Raw genomic sequence first — 12,328 nt, forward strand, 5'->3', positions numbered from 1 at the left:
ATATATATTTTTTTTTTTATGTGCACATGTGAATCGCTGATAAAAATATCACAATAATCCACATCACTCCAGTTTATCGGTTTGCGTGTTCGTAAGAAACAAATCCATCATTAAGACGGTTTAACTTCAAACCATCGTTTCTGGGTAAAATATGAGTCCATAATCCATAATAACGCTTCCTCCAGTGAAAAAGTCCATCTCCTGTTGTCTCTCACATCAAAATCCACCCAACATATTTGTTTAGAGCTGTTTTTGCTTGTAAACGGTGCTTGATCTGTGCTGATTTCTCTCCTGATTCAGACATTTTCACTGTTTCAGACACTGTTTGGACTCTCATTCTGACGGCACTCATTCACTGCAGAGCATGAGACAGTGATGCAGTGCTACATTTCTCCAAATCTGATGAAGAAACAAAATTTTCACATATTGAACCTATTTTCCCTTTATGTGAATCAGGTTTTTGCACTGCAAATATATTCTTAATGAGTATTTTTGTTTTGTTTTTCAATTAAAATATCTAAAAATGAAATAAATATACTTAAGCAATATGGCATGCAATTTTAAGATTTGTTTTCATAGACTGTATCTTGAATATATGTGTATTTTGTCTTACTGCACTGACAGATTTTTTAAAACTTGTTTTTAACAAAATCATACGTAAATCAAGTGACCAAATCTGCCATTGCAGTAAGACAAAATACACTCATATTAAAGACATGATATACTGTATATCAAAACAAGTCTCAATATCTGCTAATCAAGCAAATTGATTTTGTTTCAAAATATTTTTACTGGAAAGCAAGGCAAAAAGACTAATTGAAAACTTTTTTGCATTGTGGATCAAGTAGGAAAGATGATATTATTAGTAAAACCAGAAAAACGAACGATAAGATAAAAATTTAGGTCCATCAAACCTTGAGAATGTAACGGGGTATTAATGTAAAATCAAAAGGTAACGTGTCACTTTACTCATTAGTACGGAGTGTAACGTGCATTCATTGTAATACATTGTTCAGTATGCTTTCTGCAATTTGTATGCTTTTTGAAATCATAGAGCCCTAGACATCAAATGTCAGAAAATACACAACAAAAGGTTTCTGTGTGAAACGCTTGATCCTCTCACACTTCTTTCATCCTGCTGTATTTTTCGAGCATTCTAACACCCCGAGTTCTGCCTCGTTCATGAAATCTGAATGTATCTGCTTCATTCAGGAAGGCGATGGATTCACAGTTACACTCATCCACTGATATTTAGAAAAACGCCTTTGGAAAGACACGCAAAAGCATGCATCTGAAACTGAAGAGATACCTGGGTCCATCCGGCAGCTTCCTGTCGAAAGAGGTGCTGCGTGGGATGGCGGTCTGAGCGTGCTGGAGGACCTGCTGGCACGGCATGCGATCGGGAAGAGGCTGGCCGCTGGTGGGCACACGGTGCCAGGTGGTGTGTCTCTTGAAGGGCGTCTTGTACTCGCAGGGCGTTCCTTCACTGTCCAACTTATACTCCACCATAGGGATGCGGTAGAGCTCTGAACATCCCCTGAGAGACACAGAGAGCAGAAAAAACGTCAACGGACATTTAGAAGATGCTTTGTTTTTTTTGGAATAACACGCACTGATAACAACATTACACTAATCCACAAGTAATCCACACCACTCCAGTCCATCAACTAACATCTTGTGAACCAAGACCTGTGTTTGTAAGAAACAAATCTGTCATTAAGATGTTTTTAACTTCAAACTGTTGCTTCCAGCTAAAATACAAGTCCATAATCCATAATAACACTTCCTCTAGTGAAAAAGTCCATCTCCTGTTGTCTCTCACATCAAAATCCAGCCACATATTTGTTTAGAGCTGTTTTGGCTTGTAAACGGTGCTTGATCTGTGCAGATTTCTCTCCTGATTCAGACCAGACCACTTTATCACTGGAAGAAACATTATTATGGATAGAGGACTCATGATACTAAATTTCTCCAAATCTGATGAAGAAACAAACTCATCCTAATCTTGGATGACCTGAGGGTGAGTATATTTTCAGCAATTTTTCATTTTTTTTAAAAACTATTCTAAAGTAAATTATAAAGTAAATATAGTATAAAGTAAATTGAGCCAATGTTTTTCACCTTTCTTTTTCAGCTAACATCATCGATCCATCTTATATTTCAAACCCTCCAACCACCTGTCATATGCAGAGACTTTTCAACATGCAATCCATTTATGATGCATCAAATCTACACTTCTTCTTGTTGAATATTTTTTTCACTTTTAAATGCATAAAATAGGTTACAAAAAATGTTTCAGTCACTTCAAACAAGTGTCTTGCTCAAGTGCACAATGTTGAGAACTCATGATTCACTCCTTGCGGGAACTGAACTAGTTATCATCTGGTTACCAGTCCTGGGGCCAGCTGCATAAACAGCCTCTATGTTAAGACTGTGTCTTAAGAACTAGTTTGACCAACTAGCAGTTTTTAAGTCTTACTTTTCAGATTTGAATTAGACCAATCTACCTTTTTATTTAACTTACTTATTATGTTATGATAAAGTTATGACCAGTCTTGCAGAAAAAAAAAAACAGACTAGTCTGAGCAGTTTATGCAACCAGCACCTGAGCTTTAAAAACGGAACCATATGCAAGTGAAATTTATTTGTGTAGCGCACATTGCTTCACATTGCTTCATGTCAATGTTTATAATATCTTAATATCTTGCCTTATAGTCGCATTTAGCAGATTAGAGATGGGAGATAATATGGTTTACATTTTGTGACAATACAAGCAATCAAGCAGTTGAGATTTGCTGTACAGTGTATATATATACACCTATATTTACCTGTTCTGTACAGGTTTAAAAACCAAGAAGTGAATGACACTGGAAGCCTCGCTTATTCAAGTTACTCCTGCTCTTAATTTAAAAATAAGGTGGATATGAGTGCTAGAAGGGAACTAGAAGACACACAGAAATGGAGAAGCTGTTTGAGGTGTGTTTTTGGGTTGAAAGAAAAGAGCCCGAGGGTTATGAAAACAGTCTGCTCTACGAAACGAAAAAAAACCTTTTGCAATTCAACTCTGGAGCTATTGTCTGCATGAAGCTCTTGAGGTGAAGGGTTAACATTCTCCTTTCCATTTGCATAAGCAGCCCACAGGCTCGTATCAATTAGATGCAGTAGACAGCCCCAAAAATCAGACAATGTGATCTCTGCATCAGCTGAAATGTGTTTTAAATTGAGCTGCATTCATCAGCTACTTCCCCATTGCCCTCTGGTTATCACTGACCTCTGCGTCCTCACGAGGCCAGAGAACACTAGACGCTACGCTACACTTTCTGGCAGGATCTCTTGGCATGAGCAACAGCAATGCAAAGCATCCTCGAAAGGGAATTTTTTGACTGAGAAATCCTGCTGGAATACATTAAAGAAAAAGATGAGGAATAAATGAAAAGTCTGTTATCATTTACTCAACCTCATGTCGTTCAGATTCTGTATGACTCTCTTCTATGAAAAACTAACAAGATATTTTGCAATGGGGAATGAGGTTTTTGATCTCCAAAAAAATGCAAAATAAGAAAAGAATGAAAAAAAACAAAAAAAACAACAATTATATATATATAAGATTTAAGTTAAACTAAATTAAAGTTAACTAATATAAAACACGTGTTGTTATTAGTTAACTATCACTAAAACTAAAAATAAAACCATAAAAAACTTTGTTACTCGAAATATATAACCTTTAACTGAAATAAAATAAAATAAAAATGACTTCTTTTTTTTTTTCAGTTAGTTGCCAAGGCACCATTTCTCATTTTCATCTAGTTTAATTAAAATAATTACAACAAAAACTGAAATCATTTAAAAATAAAAACTATATAGGCAAGTAAAAAAAAAAAACTAATAAAAATGACAAAAACATACAACAAAATTACAACATTTTAAAATGAAAATGAAAACAAAAGACATAAAAATAAAAAAACGAAATCTAAATATTACTAAAAACTATAATAGTATCTCAATGATACTAACACTGCTTTAATGTCACATATATAATTTTCATTTTTATAATATAACACGAGTTTCACAATTTTAGTTGAATTACTAAAATAAATGAACTTTTCCACGACATTCTAATTTATTGAGATGCACCTGTAAGTGTTTATCAATGAGCAGAAATCAAGCAAAATGCACATGCAAATGCATCCAGACGTGCTGTTGAAACATTAGCCACAGCTAACAGCATTGGCTCATGTGTTTGAAAAGTCAGTCAGCATAAATGCATTTACAGTACATCACTCACAGACGCAACATAATGAGAACCAGTTGAAAAGAAACGTAAACTACTGAACTGCAACTTTGGCGACCCGAGCATATGAGATATTGAGTGTTTTCAGAATAAACTGGTCAATCAGTTTCTTTATGTCTGTTTCCCCATTAAAAGCTGAATAATATCCAAAACTTATGTTAAACAATTCACAGCATAAGCCAAAGGCAGTTTAAAGAGCACGCTAATGTGTGTATTTTTCCACACGTTTATGTTTTACTTCTACTATTTACTTCAACTCCCACACAGAACAAAACTTTCACATTTTCCACATCAAAACCTGGAACCTCTGACCTGCGCTGACATATGGAGAATAATCTACAGCGTGTGAATGTGCCGAGAAACACGAACCCAACTGCATTTAGGTGGAAGCTCTTACAGATTCAGTATGTTGTTTTAGAAACACACTTGATCTCACATGTCCAACCGAGTAAAAACATAAGAGTTATTCCTAACTTTAGCGTTTTTATCCAAGAAAAAGCATGTTAAGCAAACTTTGAGGGCCAGTTTTCATCAGAGATATACGGGATGCTCACATTCACAGGCTCAGATTTATAGAGCGATGTTTTCCACTGCCGCTCGCCAAGATCTGCACGACTGAGTCAGTCCTCTCACACTACTGCCGGCATAATGGAAAACACGAGTGTGGGATATAAAGGTAAGATACTAATGAGCCTGCAAAATGCAATAATGATCAGTACTGATTGACATTATATAGCTTGTGAAACACCATATGGATAAAGGAGCTATACGGGCAACACAAGGTCAAATATAGCATGCAACATTTCCTGATCCTGCAAAAACTGCATTAGATATTCAAATTAAAGTATTTATACATTTTATCAAATTAACTAAAATAATATAAAAATAATAGATTTTTTAATAATATCTTAATAATTTTATCTAATAATATCTAATAAAGATATATATATATATATATCTACTATAATTTTATTGAATAATAATAACAAAATATTTTATTATAACTATTTTTATATTATTATAACTTTATTATAACTATTATATTTGGAATCAAAACTATATAAATTTGTAAAATAATATAAAATATATGCAATAATAATTAAGTATATAGTAAAAAAAATCTAAAATTTAAATATAAATATATAAATTTATGATTATATGCATTCAAAATTTGGGGTCAGTAAGATTTTTTTTTTAATAAATAAATCATTTATTCAGCAAAGATGCATTAAATTGATCAAAAGTGACAGTAAAGGCATTTATAACGATACAAAAGATTCTATTTCAAATAAATGCTGTTCTTTTGAACTTTCTATTGATCGTAGTCCTGAAAATTAAAATGCATCACAGTTTCCACAAAAAATGAAGCAGCACAACTGTTTTCAACATTGATAATAATCAGAAATGTTTCTTGAGCAGCAAATCAGCATATTAGAATGATTTCTGAAGGATCATGTGACACTGAAGACTGGAGTAATGATGCTGAAAATTCAGCTTTGATCACAGAAATAAATTACATTTTACAATATATTCAAATCGAATACAGCTATTTTGAATTGTAATAATATTTCACAATTTTACAGTTTTTACTGCATTTTTGATCAAATAAATGCAGCCTTGGTGAGCAGAAGAGACTTCTTTCAAAAACATAAAAAAAAATGTATGTTATATTTTTGATGGTAGTGTATATATAAAAAAATAAAACTACATTTTTACATAAGATCTTCAAATTAAAGTATCTTCAAGTAAATGAATATCTAAGCACCATCTGATACCATCAGTGTAACATCACAGTACTTCTTTGTATGGGTGGGAAATCAAGCCTCCCTCAGACAAAAAAAATGGGACTTTTCCCATCAAACACCCTGTTTTACATCCTCTCTTATTTTAAAGAGCTCATAGACGTCTTTTTCTGGTTGTGCAGAATCCCATCTGAGCTGGTGAAATACGCCTCTAATATTAGCCTAACCCAGAAAATCTATTTCTTTACACTAGAGCAGCAGGATGTGGCCGTAACCCTGCTGTCCTCAAGCTTCTCCATCATTTCTATATGAATCTTTAAACATGCCGCCCATATATCCCACTAATGAGAGAAAAAGAGAAACATTTCAGATGTGTCTACACTTAAAATTACTCCCTTATGGATTGAAAATGTAAACAGCGGGTAAATATTTGGTTTTCAGACTAATCAGGGAGTGTTTGTAATGTTACCGGGCTCTGCTCCTCGACGTCTGACCTGAAACATGAGACTCGGGCTGTATATGAGAATCTGGCCGTTTATACTGTGAGTCTTTCCTTAAAGTTCATTTTTATCTGGGTGTAAAGTTCATACATGCCGGACGCTGTGATGAAATCTGGAGTTCAGGCAATTCTAGAAATATTCTGTGGTTGTTTAACTGCGTCACTTACAATTACTTTTACAGTGATGCATTTGCCAGATGCTTTTATTCAAAGTGACGGGCATTGCATTGAAGGCACAGTATGCATTTAATCAGTTCTTGCATTCCCTGGGAATCAAACCCATGACCTTGTGTTTTAAAAAGCAAATGTGCTACAGTTATTCTTTGTTTTAATGCACATTTTTGTCTCCCAATGGCATGAACCCAAACACACATTTAAAGGAATAGTTCACCCAAAAATTACTATTTGCTGAACATTTACTCACCATCAGGCCATCCAAGATTAGGATGAGTTTGTTTCTTCATCAGATTTGGAGAAATGTAGCATTGCATCACTTGCTCAGCAATGGATGCTCTGCAGTGAATGGGTGCCGTCAGAATGAGAGTCCAAACAGCTGATAAAAACATCACAATAATCCACAAGTAATCCACTCCAGTACATCATTTAACGTCTGGAGAAGACAAAAGCTGCGTGTTTGAAAGAAACAAATACATCATTAGATGATTTTAACTTCAAACCATCACTCTTGGCCAAAATATGAGTCCATAATCCATAATAACGCTTCCTCCAGTGAAAAAGTCTCTTACATCAAAATCCACCCAACATATTTGTTTAGAGCTGTTTTGGCTTGTAATCGGTGCTTGATCTGTGCAGATTTCTCCTGATTCAGACAAGAAGACTTTTTCACTGGAGGAAGCGTTATTATGGATTATGGACTCATATTTTAGCCAGAAACAACGGTTTGAAGTTAAAAATGCCTTAATGATGGATTTGTTTATTTCAAACACGCAGCTTTTCTCTTCACTAGACATTAACTGATGGACTGGAGTGGTGTGGATTACTTGTGGATTATTGTGATGTTTTTATCAGCTGTTTGGACTCTCATTCTGACGGCACCCATTCACTGCAGAGCATCCATTGGTGAGCAAGTGATGCAGTGCTTCATTTCTCCAAATCTGATGAAGAAACAAACTCATCTACATATTGGATGACCTGAGGGCAAGTATATTTTGGGTGAATTGTTCTTTTAAAAAAATACTAGTTAAAATCACTCCACACTTTTACTCTCCTGACATCTCTGATGCACAGGATGATGATCTGTTGCCAGGATTATAATTGCTAATGTTGGCATCCCACATTGCTATCAGCAGACCATACAGAAAAAAAATAACAGGTCATCACCTAGCAACCACTCGGAACAACCTAGAAACCACACATCAACATTCTAAAATCACTCAGAACCTTAGCAACCACACAGCAACACCCTGACAACCACCTGACCGCACTGAAACATTGTAGCAGTGAGTTTTACTCACTCAGAAAATGTAAAAATACAGTTATCCATTATGGTTTATAGGTCAATTGAGAGCTACTCATAGATAATTTTTAATTGGTTAAAATGACAAACTTCTTGAACATCCAGAAACCTTGATGGTCAGTAATCATAATACTGAGACGCTCTAAGCTTCTGCTGCGTCATGTATGATGACAGATGATCACGTATGATCACAGATCACTGTAAGAGGATTTGCTGGATTGTTGGATTGACAGAGGGATGCTTGGATGTGATGTGACTATAATACGCCAATATTAAAGGCTCAAATATAGGGACGACAGAATAAATCTCTAGATTTACACCGGTCTGTCCATCAGGCATGTTTGTGAGCTAACTGAGTGAACAGCTCAGAACATGGTTAAATTTGTTTGCTTAACCTAATCAGCCTCAGTTAAAGAACTAACAGAAAGAGCAAACGAATTAACCAGTCAGTTTTTTTTATGTGTGAAAAGCCAAATTAATATGATAATTTCTTTAGGAAATCTGATCAAATATTACACTAAGTGGAACAGTAAGATTCTAAGCATGAAGAAATAAATAACATTTATATAATGTATATACAGTACATATTGTCTGTTGTAATAATAATAATAATAATAATAATAATAATAATAAATGTATATAAATAATAATTCTAATGAAATAAATTATTATTATTCAGAATATATGTAATAATGAAATATATAAATATATAGCAAAAATAATACTTAAATTATAGATAGATAGATAGATAAATACACAGTAATTTCTCAAAAGTTTTCATGAGATTTACTTTAAAAAGCTTTAAACACTCTGTTTTGAAATATGGATGGGTGGTTGATGGTAAGTGATTGTGCAGGTGGATCTGTTCTGTTTTTACTGGAGGGACGAGCAGACGAACCCTAAAAGCACAATCTGCTGCTCTGCGAGTCGTCAGACGTTTCTTCAATAATCAAACACCTCCTGCCGCTATCGCTGGGTGAAAGAAGACCGCAGTGAGCGTCAGGCCTCGGCCCAACTGGCCAGATCTGTCAGCCGCATTACGCCACTGCTGTCGGTACACAAGCGGCCGTCTGCTCGGGAACGCCAGCGCTCTCCTTCTGTTCCCACTGATCCACTACAATCACTTACAGAGCTTCCCGGTGCAAACCGTCCATTCACAGCAAATCAGCTCCAGAGCGGCATCATGCTAACAACACTGGATAATGGAGCGACTTGAGAACAAGAAGTGGAGTGGAGTTTTGACTGCTTATAAGAGTGAGATCTCAAAACTCAGACTTCATATCCCATCCAACACAATAAATCATGTGAGTAAAGCTGAAAAAAAGCAGCAGAAAACCTGCTATTAGCATCCATCTTGGGTGATTTATTCAGCCAAAGTAATGAATTTCATATGGAACTATGAGTTAATACTGAAAATTTAACATCTTCAATCACGGCAAAACAAAACAAAACAAAACAAAACAAAACAAAACAAAACAAAACAAAACAAAACAAAACAAAACAAAACAAAACAAAATAAAATAAAATAAAATAAAATAAAATAAAATAAAATAAAATAAAATAAAATAAAATAAAATAAAATAAAATAAAATAAAATAAAATAAAATAAAATAAAATAAAATAATTATTAATTATTATTATAAAAGTATTACATTTCTATGAATTAATACAAAATTTAAAATAATAATAATAATATAATATCCCTAACTCCAAGTATTACATTTCTATAAATTAATACACAATAATGAAAAAAATCTAATCTAATCTAATCTAATCTAATATAATATAATATAATATAATATAATATAATATGTTTTAGAGATCTAGCTTTAAAGGAAAACAACTATCAGGAAAAAGTGCTAAATGGGATGGATGTTAATAGCAGGTGTAGACAAGGATAGGAGGATGGACAGAACAGATCACTGATACCTTCTGGGAGCTCCGTCCTCATACGGCTGGATAATGACCACCTTGACAGAGATGGAGGTGCGCAGCAGGTCGATCATCTGCTCGTGGGTCAGCGTCGCCACTGCCACCTTACAGATCTCCACCAGCCGGCTGCCCTGACGTAAACCAGCCTTCCAGGCGTATCCGAACGGCTCCACGTCAGCCACGATGCCCTCGAAGTTGACGTGGAAGCCGAGCTGACCGAGACCGTTCCTGCGCAAGGTCATCTCTGTGGTCTCACAGCCACGCGTGACCATCTGGAGCAAGACAGAGAGACCGAGAGAGAAATCAGCCTCAATCTATTCCATATTATCAGTCACAAAAAACATCACATGACTTCAGAAAATTCATAATAACTATTTATAATTGCACTTTTTTTGGTTTTTGAGCTTGAAGGATGGACATGAAGCAGCATGGACATTCTTCACACGTGGGTTTGGAAACATGACGATAGGTAAATAATGCCAGAACTATTTCTAGGTGAACTGTTCCTTTAAGTGTTTCCAATGAGAAGGACAGACGGTCACAGGGAGACGTCACAACATCCCCCGGCAACATATAAATCCCAGCGGGACGGATGCGTGACTGTATGTCCTCTCAATCTAAAGAGCCTTTCATATGAGAATAAAGACAAGGGCACTCCAGGGAAAAAGTTTTTTAGAAAGGAAAAAGCTGATCTGGGAGATGCAACGAATCAGCGGAGAGAAAGAAACATCACAGCAATGATTCTTCTGTCCGATAGTAAAAGCAGAAAATATTTACCGTAATAGATCAAGAAAGCAAAGCTTAATAGTTTTGTATTAGATCAAATTAATATATTATAATATAATATAATATAATATAATATAATCAGTGTTGTTCATTTGTCTCATGAAGAGCCTGCGTGCTCGAAACGTCACATATGCTATGCTAAATTTTTTGATACTTTTGGAGCTTTGGTGTTGCCGACTTTGCATCTAAAATAATAAAATAATAACAAATTATTAACAAACCTCTAACCCTAAGCATAAAATGTCCAAAAAATAAATTAATTAAAATATATGAATTTATAATATAACAGAGTTGTTGAACAAACTCCCATCCCTAAGTATTAAACTTCCAAAAATAAATAATTAAAAAATTGCAATATAATATAAAGTTGTTAAACAAACCCCTAATCCAAAGTATTACATTTAAAAAAAAACTTAACTACTTAACCCTAAGTATTAAACTTTTAAAAATAAATATATATAAAAATAAAAATAAAATATCAAATCATGTGGTTTGTTAAGGAGTGGTGTTCAATTCCATTTGGTGCTGCTGCTGCTAGTGGCACAGAAATGACACAGTGCAGCTCTACAGACATGTTTTCCTCAGGACCTGCCCATCTTGAACTGCTTTGACTGTTTCTCTTTGGACTGTAGTAATTAGCATTAATCCAGTATAAACACGCCGTTCTGAGATGCTGACTGTACCGCTCATGTTCAGCTGCAGTGAAGCACGCTCACACGGTCATGTGACACGCCACCGTCACGAGAACTGACCTCCAAACCAGCAGCCCATCACTGAACCAGAGGAAAGCAGGAGTGGACGGGCAGGTGAAGGGTTAAGAGCACATATAGGAGAGTACATTGATAGGTAAAAGTGTATTTCATAAGTCGGCGGAGTCATAAGTCACAGGAGCGGGAGGTTTGGTGAGTCAGTAAATACTCTGAGGAGAGGCTGATCTGTCTTAAAAGCTTTACCATAATAAGCTGAGCTAGTGAGAGTGACTCACTGTAACTTGATTTCAACTGTTAGTATTAGTTAGTTGTCAACAAATACAGTCATTTTAATGCACTGATTCAGTGACCGACACATTAGTTTGAATGAACAGCTTGAGTTTGTTTTCATGATTCACATGATCAACAACAACAGACCAATCAGCTGTGAGCTGGAGGCTGGACTTCAACAACAACCAGGGCTGGATTGGTAATCGGGCATACCGGGCATTTTCCCGGTGGGCCGACGCACTTAAGGGGCCGACAGATTAAAAAAAATTTTTTTGCCAAGGACCATCACGCAGGGACAGCGAGCAGCCAGTGGCCCATTGGATTGTCTCCTGTACAGACAGCGTAAACCATCCAATCACAATGCGCTATAGACGGAGTGATGAAGTATTTTGCTCCGCCTATATAAAGATCGCTTCACTCCAACTTCTTCCTCGTCGGCTTTTCCCACATTTTCACAGCAGATTATCAAGAACAGGCTTGCTCTGTGGTGAGTGATGCTGGCCAAAGATAGATGTTTTTTTGTTTTGTTTTGTTTTTTGCAGCAAATCAGAATATTTGAATTATTTCTGAAGGATCATGTGACTTGAGTAATGATGCTAAAAATTCAGCTTTGAAATCACA

General features: G+C 35.4%; 1 protein-coding gene across 1 annotated transcript in view; it reads right to left on the reverse strand.

Moving 5' to 3' along the window:
• The window catches only part of LOC107728329 (signal-induced proliferation-associated 1-like protein 2), a gene marked incomplete at its 5' end in the record, with an annotated part of 84,016 nt that overhangs the window by 46,296 nt on the left and 25,392 nt on the right, over positions 1 to 12,328 (reverse strand). The window contains 2 exons of the mRNA XM_016538462.1: positions 1,310 to 1,537; positions 9,939 to 10,213. Coding sequence (XP_016393948.1) covers positions 1,310 to 1,537; positions 9,939 to 10,213 — 503 coding nt within the window. The remainder of the gene's footprint in view (positions 1 to 1,309; positions 1,538 to 9,938; positions 10,214 to 12,328) is intronic.

This window comes from Sinocyclocheilus rhinocerous, unplaced genomic scaffold (assembly GCF_001515625.1).
Source record: "Sinocyclocheilus rhinocerous isolate Xijiao unplaced genomic scaffold, SAMN03320098_v1.1 scaffold247, whole genome shotgun sequence".
In the NCBI taxonomy this organism is placed as follows: Eukaryota; Metazoa; Chordata; class Actinopteri; order Cypriniformes; family Cyprinidae; genus Sinocyclocheilus; species Sinocyclocheilus rhinocerous.